The 20,363-nt window shown below is 35.8% G+C and overlaps 2 protein-coding genes across 2 annotated transcripts; one reads left to right on the forward strand and one right to left on the reverse strand.

Moving 5' to 3' along the window:
• Nucleotides 1-607: 607 nt before the first annotated feature.
• Nucleotides 608-15,174, reverse strand: LOC126971297 (uncharacterized). The gene is made up of 6 exons (XM_050817520.1): nt 15,159-15,174; nt 5,872-6,019; nt 4,833-4,969; nt 4,666-4,729; nt 2,484-2,598; nt 608-1,854 (listed from the first exon to the last, which is right to left on the reverse strand). Exons 1-6 carry the CDS (start codon nt 15,172-15,174, stop codon nt 1,657-1,659), a joined length of 678 nt encoding a protein of 225 aa, XP_050673477.1. The 3' UTR covers nt 608-1,656.
• A 1,739-nt stretch (nt 15,175-16,913) lies between these two features.
• Nucleotides 16,914-18,730, forward strand: LOC126971235 (lethal(2)neighbour of Tid protein). Its single transcript, XM_050817432.1, has 2 exons — nt 16,914-17,038; nt 17,150-18,730. The coding sequence occupies exon 2, from the start codon at nt 17,243-17,245 to the stop codon at nt 18,713-18,715; it is 1,473 nt and encodes a 490-aa protein (XP_050673389.1). The 5' UTR covers nt 16,914-17,038; nt 17,150-17,242; the 3' UTR covers nt 18,716-18,730.
• The last annotated feature ends 1,633 nt before the right edge of the window (nt 18,731-20,363 follow it).

Below are 20,363 nucleotides of genomic sequence, written 5' to 3' on the forward strand. Positions count from 1 at the left end.
TGTGGGCGGTGGTGATCACTTAACACCAGGTGACCCGTACGCTCGTTAGTCTTCCTTATTCATAAAAATACTGTGAAAGAGATAAAGCTTTCTAGTATTTTTCCACAATATGGTGCCGGCTCAGTGTGCCCACCAATTCACGTTATTATATCCCGTATTCATTTTACCAGGTTGGACTAGAGGTTCGGGTTCGGGCATATGTGAATCAAGGTAATACACACACACTACAACATCATCAGGTCGGTGCCACGAGGCACCTGATATTTCAGAAATAAATAAATTTTATACAAACTATAACTAGATAAGGAATGCCTACTGGTTGTACGTTGTGCACAAATTCGTTCATGTTGTTTTATTCACTTTATGATAACTTTTTTTTCATTTAAGGTGAGAGTGTGAGTATGTATGGGTGTGCATGTGTGAACGTGTGCATGTGATTTTATATTCCAAAGAGGTATAAGTAGTGTGATTGCTGCCTGAGCAGAAGATGTCCAATAATTAGGTATTACATAGACTATGTCTGTTCTACGTCTCGATGTACAGTATTATATTATGGAAGGTAAGAAATAAGATTTACTTATAATAAAGGGTATAATAATAATAATAATTAACGACACAACTTTATTTCAAGCATACCATATAAATTACAAACAAATTCAGTCATACATAACATTCTTATAAAATTACATTTTATATAAACGCTGTGTAAAGATACATAAGTAGTATAAAACAAAGTCGCTTTCTCTGTCCCTATATCCCTATGTATGCATAAATCTTTATAACTACGCAACGGATTTTGATGCAGTTTTTTTAAATAGATAGAGTGATTGAAGAGGAAGGTTTATATGTATAACATCCATTAAATAGCGGAGAAATACTGTTATTTTTGTGGTTTCCAATGTGATGTCGTAAATAATTACATTTTTTTTCACTTACATTGCAAACTCAGGCTGAAACTTACAAGATTTATCAAAATAATGTACTAAGTATTGTACACATTGAAAAGGTCTACAGAAAACTCCGCTATGGTATATGTGTATCTCTTAAGGATATCCCACAATAACATTTTTTTGTCATTTACTTTTTACGACAATTAATGGCTAATTTTCGAAGCGATTTTAACCAATACAGCATTAATCCTTATCTAATTAAATACCTTAATTATATTGTTGATTTAATAAAGAGCTATATGGCCCTTTACAGCATATGATTTTTGAAGATATTACAGATTTAAAATGAATAAATCAATACTACTGGATCGATTTTAATAAATTTTTCAGGGAATGGGCATATATTCTATACCCGTGCGAAGCCGGAGCGGGCCGCTAGTTACAACTAAAATTCAATTATTCATATCAATCGGTTGTTAAAAGTCGCAAATGTCATATTTACATCTTATGCTAGCTTACGCCAAACGTACTATTTACAACATATAAAATTAGGGTAAGTATAAAAAATAGATTACGTCCTAACAAATATACATATAAATTTTGATATAAATCGACCAAGCCGTTTCGGCTGCGTATGGCAACTAACATGTGATGCGAGATTTTGTTTATAATACATACATTGATATTTAAGTTAAAAAAAATTACAGAAGCTAGGTACATCAATTTTACAGCCATAATCTTATATTTTATTTAATCAGTTTCCACACTATATCATAAAAGACGTAATTTCTTCAATTTTCTTTACAAATTGTATGAGAGTTAGCTCCTTTAGGTAACTATTTATATACGATTTTACATAATTTGATAAATACGATGAAATACTTTCGCGAGAATCTTTTAAAAAGGTCACACCTTTACTGTTAAGAACCTCATTGACAGGCCACGAACTCTTCTCTAAGTTACTCTGAAAAAAAAATACTGAATATAGTAAAGCGATAAAAATGATTGTACCTAATCCCTAATCTATAGGTAGGTATATATAAATACAATTGGAGTGTCTGTTTGAAATATTTTTTACCACATGTATATGAATATATATACACCAAAATGGCATTTTTTTACATTTTTTGTCTGTCTGTCTGTTTGTTCCGGTTTATCTCTGAAATGGCTGGACCGATTTTGATAGGACACTACAACAACTAAAAAATAATTAATATGGCAAAACAACGTTTGCCGGGTCAGCGGTGTCAAATATGAATGTAAGTTTGTTTGTTATGTGTTCACGCCTAAACTACTGAACTGATTTTGATGAAAATAGGGGGTGGAAGTGTGTTCATTATTAAGTTCGTCATTATCGAAAATATTACCATTAATCTTTGTATTTAGGCACTTGATAAGAAATACATGTTGGGGTTAAAAGGGGGGGTATGAAAGTTCTATAGTTGGAAGCTTATAAAAATGTGAACCACAGCAGTTTGTAAGTGTATTATTTGCAAAGTGAGTATATTAAAAAAAAAATACTGCCCAAAGTAACTGTTGCACGCGCACGAAGTCGCGGATAAAAGCTAGTATTTATATAAAATATAAAATTACCTGAATACTCCCTATATCATAGTCGAAAATAAAATCTTCTAAAGCAACTCCAAGATCGCCATCAGCAGACCCAAATGCTAATTGTAATGAAGCAGAGACGTTGAATAAGGTTATTCTGTAAAACACAATCAGGTTTATTTTCTTTAAATCAATACACTGTCGGAGATCCAGTGCTCTGGGAACGGCTGGATCACTTGGCGTTGCGTAGAGACATCGCTTCATTCATTGTGTCTTCTACCGCATTTATTACGGGGAGTGTTCCGAAGAGCTGTTTCACCTGATTCCTGACGCCGAATTCCACCTTCGCACGACACGCCACAAATTAGGATATCATCCCCACCATCTGGATGTGTGCAAGTCCTCCACAGTACGGTTTTCAAGGAGATTTCTTCCACGTACATACTACAAAGCTGTGGAATGAGCTTCCATGTGCGGTGTTTTCGGGACGATACGATATGGGTACCTTCAAAAAAGCGCGTACACCTTCCTTAAAGGCTAGCAACGCTCTTGTGATTTCTCTGGTGTTGTAAGAGAATGTGCGTGGCGGTGATCACTTAACACCAGGTGACCCGTACGCTCGTTGTCTACGAAAATGGTTAAAAGCCATCGCTGCAACTTCCCGCTAATTCCCAACCTCGAACTCGGAATTTCGAAGTAATTCTGAAAAAACACATTATTTCGGTTATCTTTTGTCAACGATAATTCACGAACGAATTAACCGATTTTGACCGGCTTGGTGGCAATCGACGTGGTTTTTTGATGTTAAGAGAAATTGGAATCGATCGGTAAAGCAATTTAACATTTATTCCAAAAAAAAACACATAAGTATGACAAAAAATTGTAGTTTTTTTTGAGATTTCCTATAATCTACCGGTCTGAATTGTATTTAAAAATCTAAGTTGGTGAAGCCCTTTTGAATGGCGCTAACCGCGATGAAATCGGTCGAGCCGTTTCGAAGTTATAAGAGGTTTCATACACACAGGCGTACGGACTTCATAGTGGGAATAGTCAGGAAAGCTTAATAGCACCTTAAAACGTCGAGATCTGATGAAAACTCGATTTTCGAAAAACGGGGTAAAACCAATAACTTTACGAATTTCCGAAAATATTCAATATTAATTTTCTTAGCGGGAAGTTAGAAATGTATGCTTAGATCTTTAAAACTACGCAATGTAGTTATTCTGATGCATTTTTTTAGTATCTACTAAAAAATCTATATATTTAGATATCATATATGTCTATAAAACATGCATAATTTAGTAGGGCAACACTGATAATTTTAGAAGTTTTTAATGTGATGTCGTCAATAAACACATTTTTACGCTTACATTGCAAACGCTGGCTAAATAAACTCTATTAAATAGATCAAAATAACGAACTACAGTACACCTTAAAAAGACCTACAAAAAAGTACGGGATGGTATATGTCTACCACTTAGGGATAACCCACAATAACCAATTTTAATCCTTTATTTTCACAAGAAGTAATGGATTATTTACGAAGCGATTAAGCATTTTTCATTTTCCAATTAAGTACATTGTGCATTTAATATAGATCAATATGGCCCTTTACAGCATGATATTTAAATGAATACTTTCGAAGATATTACAGATTTAAAATGCAGTGACTTAGCGGTTGAGGTGGGTAAGGCAGTAAGTAATTGCAGTCCATAAAATTTAAATTATTGTTATCGTCGTTTGTTGATGAGATATAAGTAACGGGATCACTAGGAAATGACATTATATTTATTTAATTTTTACCAATATTTTTACTATTGATTTTTGACAGAACGAAGTCTGCCTGGGCAGCTAGTTATGTTATACCTTTAAACGAGCAATTCTTGTATATATTATATAATCTGATTCTCGGAAACGGCTCCAACGATTTTGATAAAATTTAGTATACAGGAGATTTCGGGGGAGATAAATCGATAGGTTTAGCATTGAAATGAGAAACAGCTACAATAACAATAGAAAACAAAGATAAATTTCGCCACTCTAGATAAGACTATAATAGCTCAGATGGGACATTGGGTGATCCGCAAAGCAGAAGACCCCGGTTCGAATCCAGATGTCCTATTTGTTCTTTTTTGTTCAAGTTTTGTACATTCTTAAAAATCCGAGCAAGGCTCGGTCGGCCGGATATTTTATATAATATGCAATTATGTTCTGTTTTACTTACGTCATATATCCCTGGCCATTTATTGGGTATATGCGGTATGCTCTGCCCTTCAATGAGTATTGATCTAAAATAATTGAATTGATTAGCATAAACATTTAATATAAGCGTATAACTATTTGCACTATTATAATTTTGGTATAACTTCAAGAATATTTCTTTCTGATTACCTGTATAAACTCTCACTTTTGGAATTTGGATTCCAATACTAATTTTCAAGTTTCGGTCACTTTGCTGTACCTGTAAGTTTTCAAGAGAAAAGCCATCGACGCCAGTCACATTCAGGTCGTTAGATGAAAAGTACATTCTAAAAAAGACGGCACTGATTAGTAAAAAATATTATAACTTTTCAATAGTGAAGGTCAGTAGCGGGTGTTGGGGTGTACCGAAGTTAAACTGGACGATAGATATTGGGGACGAAAATTGGAATGGAAAAATGGATTACGTCTTTTATTATTAACGTACATCTATGAACGAGACATACCAAGATTCGAGACGGTTGGCTCAGATGGTAAGAGCGCTCGGACGGAACCCGATGGGCACGTGTTCGAGTCTCGCATCGTCGATTAATTTTGGTAACAATTAAATTTGTTTATTCAATCCCAGCAGTGGGGGAACACTTAAAGTTTGGCAGAAGTGAAAACTTGAACATAAACGTTGTGCATTTTTGATTATTATGAAATGGTTAAGGAATAATTTCGCACGAATTGCTTTATTATCAGATTCGATCGATCGACCTCGCAATGAAGCACCCTAATGATCATACGGTCCAACGACTCATTACGTTGAAATAACCAAACTAATTATAGTTAGAGGTAAAAATCTTTCATCCATTATTTCAACGACTGTCTTACGAAATTTTGATCAGGCCACGTGTCCAGACGCGAGTTTAACATTTTATACCCATCCCAAGAAAAGTGCTCAACGCCGCTAAAGAAGTTTTCACTTCAAAAACAAGTTGTTTAGATAGGTTTTATAAAAACGTTAATAAGTATTATGAATCGAATGATGTGATAAAATATCTCGTTAATATGGTATTAAGTTATAGGACAGTAGTCGTAAATAGTGTGAATGCTTACACTTTTATATTTAATATCCCGTCCTCTATCCCGACTACAGTAAGTAGGTCAATTGGTATAAGATCCATCCTTGCTATCGGCTGTACCTTTTTTTTTAATTCATTATAAGTCAAACATCTGTTATACTTACTTTATTCCCATACCTTCATAATAATAATTTTGAATGGGCAAAATATGGATTGTCTTTAATGAAGGCAATGGAAACAGGCTTGTTTTAATTTCTCCCTCACGCCATTTATACAGCAAGCTTTCAATTTGTTTTTCCAAGTGACTGGATCCTAGAAAAAAGTATTCCAGTATAATTTTTCATTTTAGTTTTGAATTCCTATTAGATGTAATGTATATTCGATATGTCCAAATACCATATCGAAAAATACCATATCGAAACTAAAAATATTTATTGTACCAAAAGTATACAGGGTACAATGCATTGGGAAAACGATCGGTACAATGGGGGAACAAACGGTATACAATAAAATTAGAAGTATTTAAGAGTATTTCACAGGTTTTCTCATTTAGAAAGTAATGGTTATGAGTTGAGGCTTAAGTATGAATTAACCATTTTGATGTACCTACTGCATACTTTGGATTATAATAACCACCTAATTGTTGAAAGATTTCAGAGCGCATATTTTAATTTAATTTCATTTCATTACTGTGTTAGTGTGTTTCGGTCTGAAGGGCGCCGTAGTTAGTGAAATTACTGGGCAAATGAGACTTAACATCTTATATCTCAAGGTGACGAGCGCAATTGTAGTGCCACTCAGAATTTTTGGGCTTTTCAAGAATCCTGAGCGGCATTGAATGTAATGGACATATTATATTTTTTTAATGTTGTATATTTGTCTCGACGCCAGTATTTGCAATTGACTTACAATATACCTACTTTCGTTCAGACAAATAAAAGTGAAGAAGACCTCTAACGGAGATACAGTAAGTTAGAAAAGGTAAGCGAATCTATTGTTATTGTAACCGATTTTGATTGACAATTCGTAAACAGCCAGCCACGCTTGGCACTCGCTCCTTAGTATTTTGAAAATGAAACCACTTGCAACCGCACACAAACCAAAATTATTCACGCATTGTCGGGCTGTTAGGTCGTCTGGTATGGTATTTTCCACGTATTTTCTATATTAAGGCGATGAGTAAGCAAAAAACACGCAAACATGGTGTTTTTAGACAAGTTTTGTAGTGAAAGTATAGCATTTCGAGCTATGAACACTTGAGTGGGCGTACTCGGGCGTAGAATAAGTTGCCGCAGTTTACGACTACGCCTGCGGTATCTAGTTGGACCGTAGCGCAGACTAATCCTTAATCTAAGGGCGTAGTAGATTGCGTAGATTGCGTGTAGTGTCATTGCAAAGAAACATTATAGAAGGTCGTATAATATCCGGAAATGGAAAATGTGAGATAGTATTTCTACCACGAATTTCCATTATACCGTCGAATTTTCCTTTTGAATTTAAACGACTGCAATTTCCTATCAACCTTAGCCTTGCTATGACAATCAACAAGTCACAAGGGCAAACGTGGAGCAAAGCTAGCATAGATTTAACTAAGGCTGAAATCTATAGAGCGTACTTAGACCATGCTCAGACTTTACTTGCGTAAAATTTAGCTGAGTGTAAGCCTAGCATAATCTTTGATTTCGATTTTATAGTTCGAATTCAAATTTTTTATTCAAAATAGGATGTCACATCACATATTGAAAGTCAAAAATTACCACCCATTCCAAAAAGAATGCCTCATACCTGAGAAGAATGGGCGCAACAAACTCAGCGTGCTTTTTTTTCATCAAAAAATATGTTTACAAAGTAATGTTGTACAATTAAACTTTTTATTTAACAGCCGGAGGGCGGACGCTCCATTCGCAATCTGTGGTATCATTAAGGAGTTTCAACTAATGGAGTATATCTTTACAAATAATACAAAATTATTGATTTTTCATAAACGCTGCCAAGTGAGCACACTTTTGTCTTGTACTTTCTACGCGGACGAAGTCGCGGGTAACAGCTAGTTACAGTATATGTAAAGTGATGCATCCAGTGATGCAACAAAAATACTCAAACGTCAAATAGGTGCTCAATGCCTTACATGAGTAATAAAAAAAGGAAAATGTAAATTAACAACTTAATTAATCAATCAATCAAACAAATTCTTTATTTGCGTTATCGTATAACTTAACAACACAAGTCGACCAACAGTAAACAGCCGTAACTATTAACAAAGCTTGCGTGAGTAAAAACGTAGATTAAAACATGAATTAATGACAATGTTTAAGTAGTTCTAGTAGTAAAACACAAGAGTCATTGAGGACAGTAGAGGAATTAAAACACACACACCGTAAATAAGTAAAGGTATTATGCGCGCATTCTATTAGCGATAATAAAAAAATGAATAAGTTTTAAAACTTTAAGAAAAAACATGAACTTCACGAGCATGATGCGTGGACCAGGTATCGCCTCCCTCGTTTGAATAACAACTTGGCGGGTGCAGCGGCGCCTTTTCTGGCGTGAATCAGTGATGTGCAAACATTATTGTGTATCGATTTTAAGGCGCCATAGCTAATACAAATACTGCCCATTATTTCAGTGCCGCTCATTATTTTGGGTTTAAGGGCGGCACTGCTTTGTTTGAGGTTGGCAGTTCGTGTCACGTGGTACCATCAGTTGAACGTCTTCCCCGTCTCGTCAATTTTTCTCATAAAAATGTAGTAAAATTTGTGGCTTGCAGGTTTTGATTTACGTAGATAGATATGTGATTTGAGCACTGAAGTCCTGGCAATTTAGCAAAATTCCGAGATTGGAGATGTCGCACCTACTACAGTGTAGTTGGGAACTGTACTCTCGAAATTGTTGACGAGTACGTCTTCTTTGAATAAACAATACAGTTAGGGCGGTCCAAAATCGTCCAAGTTCTCGAATAACGTCCACGTACTTAGACGCAGTGTTGGTAGGCCCCCCACAAGATGGACGGACGATCTGGTCAAGATCAGGAATACGTTAGATGAGTGCAGCGCAGGACCGAGCGTCGTGGAGATCTTTGGGTGAGGCCTTTGTCCAGCAGTGGATGTTCCGGCTGATGTTATCATGATCTTGAGATTGGGCTAATATATACGTGCCACTATCTAAACTTTACGTTCGTTGTACCTATGGTATTAAAACAATTTTTCGTCTACTGAACAATAGCAAACTACTTAAACATTGATATTAATTCATGTTTTAATCAACGTTTTTACTCACGCAAGCTTTGTAAATAGCTACGGCTGTTTACTGATTGTCGAAAATTGTAACTAATTCGATAATCGTCTTATTTATCTTTTCTTTTAATTCTTATTTTTAATTAATTGATATAACTAAGTATTGTTTCAGAAAATACTCACTTTCTGCTGTTACTGCTACAGATAACCCAATTGTAATTTCTAACGCAAACAAAACTAAAATAACAATCTGTTTTATAGCAATCATTGTGCTTGTCTCTGATAACCAACAGTATCTAGTACGGTTTAGAAATAATGAATGCATCCAAGATGATTATTATCCTTAAATAGAAGTTTATTGTTGATTTTGGAATTACTCTTGTAACAGGATTTACTATGACATCCTCAATAGTAATATCTGTTTGGTTACCTTTCAAGGGTTTTAACTTCGGAAAACCCTTGAACTACTTTTAATGTTTGATGGTCAAGGTCATTAGATAAAATGTATCATTGGAAAAGGTCTGAGTTAGGTTATTTGCATCAGATTAATATTTTAATTACATTTTTTCACTTACTAATATTTTTTTATAATATAAGAGGCGAGAGGCGTACGTGATGGGATTTGGACATCTGCAATACTTTAAGAGGTGCGTTGCCGGCTTTTATTTTGGTAGTATGCCCTAAAGACTATAAAATAGTATGAGTTCAGAAGTGACATTCTCCAAAATCAATTTAAGAAATAGGGTCTCTTGCGGTCATACAATAATTATTTACCTAGAAATTGCCTGTCTTTCTATCGCGTGACTCTTATCTATTCTGACAACAATAGGATTGTCTTCTTTACCCAAAACTGTACCTACCTAGTATAAAGGTCATCTTTTAAAAATTGCTTAGTTTTTCTATAATATAAATGGGTATGTAATCGTAATTTTAAAATAATATTCTTTCGTTGTCAAACCTACATTAGTTGCAGTTATCTAGTAATGTATGCGTTCGAAGACCACGACATAGTCATACCTACTTAGTATAGAAAATATAATAATAATCACTTTGAATTAGATTGTTTCAGGGTCTTTAGGGAGCTTCATCATCATCAGCCGGAAGACGTCCACTGCTTGACAAAGGCCTCCTCCAAAGATTTCCATTTCCAAGTCGTTGGTTCATCTTGTGGGGGGCCTACCAACACTGCGTCTTCCGGTACGTGGTCCTCATTCGAGGACTTTATTGCCCCAACGGCCATCTGTTCGTGGAACTATGTACCCTGCCCACTGCCACTTCAGTTTCGCAATCATTTGGTCTATGTCTATGTCGGTAACTTTGGGAAGCTTAAAAAATTTAAATATGGATCGCAATGACCCTTAACATGCTTTGCTTTTTTTATGTTTCTCCATTTTTAAAAGATCGGTTGGACCGGTGAAGTAGGTGAACAAAACTCGCGCAACTACGTCACTCTCGCTCGCTCTTGAGTCCTTACTGGCTGGCCTACTGTGTAGGGACCGCCGCGCGTACTTATGATTTCGATACCCGGGGAGTATCAGTATAGAAAGTCATATTGGTTCGAGAAACTACATCTGGTAATTGATTCCATAAAGTGTCTGTGCGAGGCAAGAAGTTCCGCGTGGTTCTAGAACGCTAAACGTCAACATGATGCGGGAAGAATTGCGCATTTTGACTGTCCTGCGGTGAAACGACTCCTCTTGAGCTCTCCCCGTGATATATGCGATAGAAGATATTAATGATTATAATGGCATATTGTCCAAATTACGATTGATATGAGTTTTAGTTTTTATACTATACATACATACAGAACTAATCTTTAAACGAATATAAATCGGTTCTGAAGAAAACGTTGTATACAAAAGGGTGCTAACTATAAAATATCTGAATTTAAATAACTTTTAGGATTGAGCTGCTGGACTGTTACATGTCTGTTTCAGTGTATGTTATTATAGTTAGATAATTCAAGTGATACGAAAGCCTAGAGGGTGGAGTTTTTAATTAATCAAATAATCTTTATTTGCATTAATCTTAATAAAAAGAAATATTTATAATAATTATGAATTACTTATGCAACTAAAGGCAATTTGTGAGTATTGTATACTTAATATTATGTAAATGAACATTATTTTTTGTATGGTAGAGTTCCCGTGACACTAATGGCACTGCTTGTGGCGGCGACGTAGGCGGGTCGTTCCCTTCCCTAAAATAAGGTCGAGGAAGGCGATGGCTGGTCCAGCCGTCATGCTCGTGAACGGGCACTGCTTGTGGTTGCTGGATGATCCTGTCACCGGGAAGTCTGCTTCATGTTTTTTTTATTTCTTTTTTTTTAATTAAAGTTATTATATTTTTTTATATAATAGCTAAATGCTTGCATAATGCCTTTATTTTATTTATGGTAAGTATGTGTGGATTGATGCATCTACTATTTTATACTTTACGTATGTACTCAATAACTCTTGTGTTTTTACTTATTAATTTACATTTTTTTTTACTTAAGTACTTGTTTCATTTAAGTACATATTTGACGTTTGAGTATTTTTGTTGGATCACTTTACATATACTGTTTTGAACAGAGCAACCTTAGATTTTCTTGCTCGTTCTTCTCTAAGGAAATCTGCCTCCCGAGAGCTGTATAAAAAAATGATATATTTCAATTCCAATGCAATTTACCTACGAAATAAAATATTTTTGATTTGATTTGATTTATCAATGATTTTGGTGATCCAACAAATTTAGATCAGTGGATCTGGGGACTCCAAATGGTCTAAATTTGGGATCTTATTTTAAAGTTACTTGACAAATTTCTTTATTTATTAACGGTGTGTGTAGATTGATGCATCAACCATCTGAAAGCATGTTTTCTACGTGCTGATTGAACGCTATCACTGCCTCTTCGGAATTGGTAAAAGTGAAACCTCTCATCAAAAGTTTGGGGCTATGTGCAGGATGGGTGAAGTTGTACTTTTTCGGAAGCTAAAAATTACTTATATACATATACTAGCTGACCCGACAGACGTTGTTCTGTTCATAATAAAAAAAACTCTTGCGGATGGAATTTTGGAAAATTCTTAGCTGACCTCTACTCCGTGAAAAGAATATTCCTACCAAATTTCAAGTCTTTAGCTCTAGTGGTTCCAGAGATATCGTGATGAGTGACAAGTTATTTCAAGTTATTTGTCCATGTTGCCCATGAAGTATAAGTGTAAAAATTTAAGCTGTGCATCTTCGAGAGGTTGCAGTGATCCAATACGATGGTGAATCTGTCCTTATATCTACAATATCAAAAGCAAAACCCGTATAACTGATTTAAAAACACTTTTTTTAGAATTAGCATACACAATACATAGGAATAAGTATAGTACGTATGTTATTCTTTTACTGTATTGTGTGTAAGTATGTAAATAAATAAATACCTTGAATGTCGGATTAAATCCTCGTTCTTAGATGTCTGCCCCAAATGAGGTCATTTGGAAAAAAATATTGTTTTTTTGAGTGTTTTCTAGAACATGGCAGCACAATTCTTGCGTTTCTCCGCAGAATACTCGCAAACAACGTACATCGGCCGAATGCGAAAGCTAGTATGCAAGCAGTACTACAGTACATTATAAGTACTGCAATCGTATCGAAACGCTGCTCGGCACAATAAGCTAATAGAAACTCGAAACAAACACACCAACCGGTCAACTTGAATAACATGACGTGCACTTTCAGTTGTATTTTATAACTCATGTAGCCTGAAACTAACAAAAAACTTTATTGAATTCTTTCTATTCTCGAGGTGTCATCAAAATGTCAATCCATACAAAATGTATCAGAAAATATTTTTTTTTATAATAATATTTTTTCGTAATTTTTTTGATATTTTATGACTTATTATATCCTATGTCCGTCTCCTGGCTCTAAGCTACCTCCACACCAATTTTCAGCCATATCGGTAAAGCCGTTCTTGAGTTATAAATAGTGTAAGTAACACGACTTTCTTTTATATATATAGATTATAGAAGATATATCTGAGGCTGTTTTCAATTCGTCGGTATGTTTTTTAGCTCAGCACTTTCGACTGGGTGAACCAATTTTGACAATTCTTTTTTTATTTGAAATCTTGGTGCTTCCCATTGCAATTTGGTCCTGGATCTGACAATGGTGACCATGAGAAAACCATAAAAGTCTTGAATTTGCTATAAGTATGTGCGCAACAAATTTACGAATAACTCAATATCGCGCCAACCGATTTTGATGATTATTTTTTCAATAGAAAGGATATACTTCAAAAGTAGTTTGGTGAGAGTTTGGTTAGGTTCTGATTATGGCATTCATGACAAAGTAACGGAACTTTTCAATTCCTAAGAATTAATGATACTAGGCCAAATCTTTATTATGCTATCCGGATATATGGGTCACCTACCGTGACGTCTTTATGGTCAAGTAATTGTGGTAGTCAAATATGATGATCAATGGAACTCCTTAACGACTTACAGTAAGGGCGCGATCTGTGGCAGAATTTCTAACTGTATGTATTAAAATTTCAATGCGCTTACGTTCATTGCTGCATTGCAAAATTTAGTATATCTACACATATTTAGACAGATTATTAGTTAGTGTAGTTAAGATTCACTAAAAATCAAAAAATAAAAAGTCAAAAAAGTCACCGCTGAATTTACTGAAGAAAACTTGATCGAGTTGCTTGCAGATCGCTTTTCATCATGATTAAAGCTTCTACGCTGTGTAGTTTTATATATCGTTTTGCAAAGTTATTACCGCTGCGTGAAGCTATCGTTGCGTCAGATTTAAATTATGCTGAAAATTTAAAATGGCGTCAAGTTCAACGCGCTCACTTCGCTAACTAAATCGCTAACTTACAGATAGGAAAATGTTGTAGTCCGGCGTTTCAGCGTCTCAAACCATTTCTGCAGGATAAACTCATTAGAGTTGGAGGTCGTTTAAGGAATTCTGATCTAAGCTTTGACAATAAGCACCCTATCATACTTCCGCGAAAGGGTCACATTGTAAATATTTTAGTTGACTACAATCATAAGTTGAACTGGCACGCGGGCCCGGTTCTTTTGATGTCTATACTACGCCAAAGATATTAGATTCTATCCGCTCGTAATTTAATTCTTAGTCGGGTGCACAAATGTTTACCCTGCTTTCGACTCAATGCTAAGCCGAGTTTTCCAGAAATGGCAGACCACCGCTCATGTCGAGTTACGCCAGCTGTTAAGCCCTTTGTACACACGGGAACGGATTACGCAGGCCCTTTTAAGGTGACTTTGTCACGCAGTCGTGGAATTCGTCCAACCAAGGCATACGTGTGCCTTTTCGTATGTTTAACCACTCGGGCAGTGCACATCGAATATGCTACCGATTTAAGCACTGCTAGTTTTCTCGCGGCTTTTAAACGATTTTTATCACGCCGTGGTTTTGTTTCGCGTATTTATTCTGATAACGCGTTCTTTCAGAATTACACGATTTTTTAATGTCAAAACATTTCAAGACTGAATTTGGTCATGTTATAGCTGAACATCGCATCCACTGGTCATTAAATGTCCCAACTGCCAGTCACTTTGGTGGTAACTGGGAAACCAATATTAAAAGCCTTAAAACTCACTTCTACCGCGTAATAGGCGACCAAATTTTACTCGTAACGTTAGAAGAGTTTAGCACTGTACTTATCCAAATCGAGGCAGTAATGAATTCTAGACCTTTGTGTCGCACGCTATCTAATAATCCTTCAGAACCGCTCGCGTTAACACCGGCTCACTTTTTAACGCTTACGCCTTTAAATTACCTACCGGCTAGACTAATAGAGGAAGGGCCGTTACATTTGCTTTCGAGACAAGATTTAATAGATAAACTTGTTCAGTCTTTCTGGAAGCGATGGAAATCTGATTATTTACAGACCCTTCAAATGCGAAGCAAATGGAAGAAGCCAACCAACCCTATCGCGAAAGGCGATGTCGTAATTATAAAGGTTGATAACGCACCGCCGCTTCACTGGCCATTAGGGCTAGTCGAGATGTCTTTCCTGGATCAAACAATGTTACTCGAGTTGTTAGCGTGCGCACTCCTATAGGTACATATTTGCGTCCTGTAGTACGTCTTTGTCCGCTACCAAAATAATTTTATATTACTTTCGCTTAGTTAAATAAATATATGTATTTTTATTATATATATATTTATTTCCTATTATCCTACTCTTCCTTCAGTATCCTCTTTACCGCTTCTATATTCCATTTCCTAATGGCAGCGTGCAGGGCCACAGAGATGGCGCTAGTCGTTTGCAAAAGCCTTCGAATACGCTAATTACGCGAGGTGAATCGAAGGACGGACATTCTTATCTTCGAAGTGCCGCTGAGTGACACCGCTGCACCGCCGCATGTAATATATTCGCGCAATCACCGCATCAACTTTATCAAATAATTAAATTAAATACCTGTGTGTGTCAAGTGTTAGACATAGTGTTACCTACTTAGAGAACAGCTGGAGAGAGAACGAGCTTATCAAATAACGTTGCCTTCGTTGCCTGCCGATCAAATCCGCAACACCACTCCATTTTTGAAGTCGGTTAAAAGTACTATTTGCTAATCGCTAACCGATGACATGACAGCTCTTGTACTTTTTGCCGCAAAGTTGATATTGTGAAAAACATTAAAATGGGTTACGCGAATCGCGATAGCAATGCAAGATCTTTAGCTTTTTCTCGTTCTATCTCAGCCTTAGTTGTATATCATTTAACCTTTGTATTGTAGTGAAGTCACCGATGCTACTTCTATAGTAGCTAATATTCTATTGGTCCTGCCATAGTATGCTTATTGCAATGCTCATTTCTATGCTCCTCACGCTAGCGCGACGTTGTCCTCCTTGCCCACTCACTGCTCTAATCGTGGCGCTCCGCTTTTGTCATATTTTAGCTATAATATATGTCGGAGATCTGAGGGTACTGCACTAAATATTACTCAGATAATACAATCAATGAATAATCTAGGATAGAAATTGAATTAAGGAGCTTAAATTAATACTAATAAAAGGCAAGCTAACCAGATAAACAATTTATAATTTTAGAACCTTAAAGTAAAAGTATCGAGCAGCTAGTTTAACAAGTTAATCACATTATCATTTTGAGATAGTAAATTTAAAACAAGTTCACAAAATTAATTACAGTTTTTAGTTAAAACCAACAAAGCTTGTACTTACAATATTTTCTCTCCAAAATCTCGAGCCAAAGTGAGTCCCCGTCTCAAAGTCAAAGCCCTACCTTTCCCAAGCGCTTGCCCCACCACCGGACGCTAAGTCATGGAAAATTACCGGCGGTGGGAGCTATGCCTGCAGTTGCACAAGTAATCATACAGATGGCGTTATAATTAATTCGACGTACATGAAACCTCCGATAGGTGGCGCTGATTCTAATAACAATAGACAAATCCATCGACTCCTAGTTAAAATGCAAACGATGATAAGTAATTTGAAATAAAATCCTAACAAATAATATTAAACTTAAATGTTAGTTCTTGACGGAAGCTCGCGGCGACATATACATTGGACGATGAAACTGGCAACGTGCGCGGCTTACATTTTTAGTATAGCTAATTATATCAATGTCTTTCAAAGAAATATACATCGCTTTTTTTCATTTTACCAGTCTACGTCGGGTAGAGAACTCTCAACTCCATGTGGACTGCGATATTATGGGGCTAGCCACCCGTGCTCTTATAGCCGATAATTTGACTCGCGCTCGAAAAACCGACAAAATAGTGAGAGGTGGGTACGACATGGAATATGATAGATGTTGCCATACTCCGTGTCTGCCTCCATTCCCTTCGGCTCCTATGCCACTCGTCGAAAGTGTGCCAGACGCCAGTCCCATAACACAGTTTTGTAATGACAGTCATGTAAACTGTAAATTGCAATGTGTCCAAGACAGCACAGCTGTTATCTTGTCAATTGTCATTGTTACCAGGCCATAAAATCCAAAAAAAAAAATCAATTGTCATTTGTCATAGTCAAAAAAATGTCATGAAATTGTAGAAACTAGAAACAGGTCAAAAGAGCTAGTTTATTTTTATTTACTTTAAAATTTACGTACTGAACTGACAAAACCGTAAGTGTGTAATTAATTGTATTGTATTTGTTTCCGAAATATTACTGAACCAACAAAAGTCTGTGGTTAAAATAACCTATAAATAACTCAATTGTTGTGTTCTGCTTTTAGATCGATCGGCTATCGCAATCCGGGACGAGATACAAGGAGTGACCTATTACAAAAATAGCAAAATGCCTCTCCACTGACGAAATACATTTTTCAATGATGGGTCGAAGTAAAATTCGAGACATATCTCATGAAATAAAGAGAATTGTGAGCTGGACATTTATAAAGAATTTGTTGTCAAATCCATCACAGTTACCTTTAGTTGCAATTTTAATCGTGATAGCTGAAGTAATAATAAATATATGTGTTGTGGAAAATGTGCCCTACACAGAGATCGATTGGAAGGCATACATGCAACAGAGCGAAGGATTTCTTAATGGAACTTGGGATTACAGCAAGTTACGTGGTGATACAGGACCTCTAGTTTATCCTGCAGGTTTCGTTTATATTTATTCAATATTTTATTTTTTAACAGATTATGGGCGAAATATTCGATTAGCACAGTATATTTTTGTTGGAGTTTACTTGTTATTGTTGATATTTGTGTTAAGAATTTATATAAAAACAAGAAAAGTTCCTCCCTATGCACTTATTATTACAATTTTAACATCATACAGAATACATTCAATTCATGTGTTACGAATGTTCAATGATCCGATTGCTGTATTGTTGTTGTATGCTTCACTCAACTGCTTCTTAGATTCTAAGTGGTATTTAGGCAGCCTTGTTTACAGCTTAGCAGTATCAGTTAAAATGAACATACTTTTGTTTGCTCCGGCTTTATTTTTCTTTTACTTAATAAATTTAGGCTTAAGTGGAACTATAAAACAACTTTCAGTTTGTGCTGGAACTCAATTAGTTTTGGGGCTACCATTTTTATTGAACAATCCCATAGCATATATAAAAGGCAGCTTTGATTTAGGTCGAGTTTTCAATCACACCTGGACTGTAAATTATAGATTTTTAGAGGTCAAAGTATTTGAGCATGTCATGTTTCATGGAATGTTACTTGCAATTCATATTTTGTTATTGATGCTATGTTTGCCAATGTGTATACAATATTTTAAAAGTTATTGTAGATTGAGATATGTTCAAAAGCAAGTTCAACCACAGATTGATGCTGAGAATATGAAATATAAGAAAAGTTCCAAGCTGGGAAAAGATATCAAAGCTAAACAGGAAGGAGAAAAACTTTCACAAGACCAAGAAAATTTTCTGAAGTCTTTTGAAAACATGCTTAAAAAATCATCCCAAAAGCAATTGACTAAAGAAAAGAAAGATAAACTTGAAACAGAAGAACCAAACTACAGTATAAATTATGATATTTTGTCTCAGTTGTTTATTCTTCCCATGTTTTTAGTAAATTTTATTGGTATTGTCTGTGCTAGAAGTCTACATTATCAGTTTTATTCATGGTATTTTCATACTCTTCCATACTTGCTCTGGTCTACTAATTATAGTAATGTAGTGAGATTCTTACTACTTGCATTAATTGAGTTCTGTTGGAATACTTATCCAAGCACAACCATGTCAAGTATCTTACTTCATGTATGTCATGTAAGTATCTTAAGTGGTGTGTACCGTAAGTTATCGAGAGAATTAAGTTTTGTAGCCAAAAATAATAAATAAACCATTACAATGGGACTTTATTGTTTTATTATGCAACTGTCTCAAAATGTCAGCAAATTTTAACAACTTACCTTGGCTAATAAACCCTTAAGCTCACTTATAAGTATCCCCTACTGTACTCCTAAAATCATTTTCACTATCATGCCTAAGAAAGAGTATGTATCTATTCATTACTTTTCCATATTATTATGTTGACCAAACTATGTTTTAGAAAAAAATTTCATTAATTAATCATGAAACCAAAAAATAATGAGACAAAATGTAAAAGCTGAGTTGTATAAAAATACTTTAGCTAAATAGTTTAAGTTACAAACAGGTATGTATGACTTTCAATCAAGGATGTTGTTTCGTGTTGGGTATAATATATTTTATTGTTGGCATATTGATTTGAATGTCATGGGGATTTTATATGAATATTAGATACTCAATAAGCCGGGCCCCTAAGGGCCGGTGTTTGCTATGTGAGCCCTTTAGGGTTAAGCAGTGACTCTTAGTGTTGGTGAACGGTGTTTTACCATCTTTGGTAAAAGTTCAGAATCGTTTGGGAGGAGTAAGGGGTTGTACATCAACTCATTACTCACTACTCACCAACACTACTCCCGTGAAAAGGTAATGCACAATTTCTTATCAGTTTTTAAAAATCTTATTTTGAGGTTATTTTTTGAATATTTTTGAGTTACAATTAAGTATCGTGTCGCAGGCGGAGGGGGGTGAAAAGGGGAGCGAGGGAGATGTCCCCTCTCCTCTGGCACCACTCCCATGAAAAGGTAACGTACAACTACCAACACTGCGTCTTCCAATACGTGGTTGCCACTCTACTGCACAAACAGCCATCTCTCCGTCCTGCCCACTGCTCTTCAGTTTCGCAATCATTTGGGCTATGTCGGTGAGTTTGGTTATCCTATCGATCTCCTCATTTCTGTTCTATATCGCAGGGAAATCTATATTCCGTCTCCACTGCCATCTGAGAGATCTATAGCTTTCTCATAAGGCCCATGCTGTTAGCGAACTCGTCTGCGTACTGTCAGCACTGGCTACGAACACTGGTTAAAAACCTGCATCCTCACACACTTTGGTATTTGGGACGAGACATTACGGAGCTTCCCGAGCACGGACCGAGTCGGATTCGACGAATGACCTCTTTCGCGAAATTGGACCTACGTAACTGGATTGTTTATCCAAGGCAGTCGTAATCGTCAACAATCTCGAGAGTAGGTACAGTTCACAACTATTACTGGAGTAGGTGCGACATGGACATAATAGGTAGGTAAATGAGCTTCGTCTTGTCCATGTTCATTTTGAGAGACTGAATTGAGGCCACCAAACTTTGAAGTATATCCTTTCCAAATAAAAAAGAATTATCGAAATCGGTTGGCGCCTTATTGAGTTATTCTTAAATTTGTTGCGCACATACTTAAATACATAGCAAATTTAAGACTTTTATGGTTTTAGCACCAGCTCTCAAATAAAATAAAAATGGCGTGCGTACAAAGTACGCACGCCATTTTTTGAAGTGAAACTTCTTTGGAAAACTATTATTTTTAAATCTCGTTTATATCAATTATCCTAATCTGTTCTCTAAACTAAATGTTTTTTGTCAATATTAGTAATTATGAGTTGTTCTACTTATTCGCGGCCACGCGCTAAA

The sequence above is a fragment of the Leptidea sinapis genome, chromosome 23, assembly GCF_905404315.1.
Source record: "Leptidea sinapis chromosome 23, ilLepSina1.1, whole genome shotgun sequence".
Classification (NCBI taxonomy): domain Eukaryota; kingdom Metazoa; phylum Arthropoda; class Insecta; order Lepidoptera; family Pieridae; genus Leptidea; species Leptidea sinapis.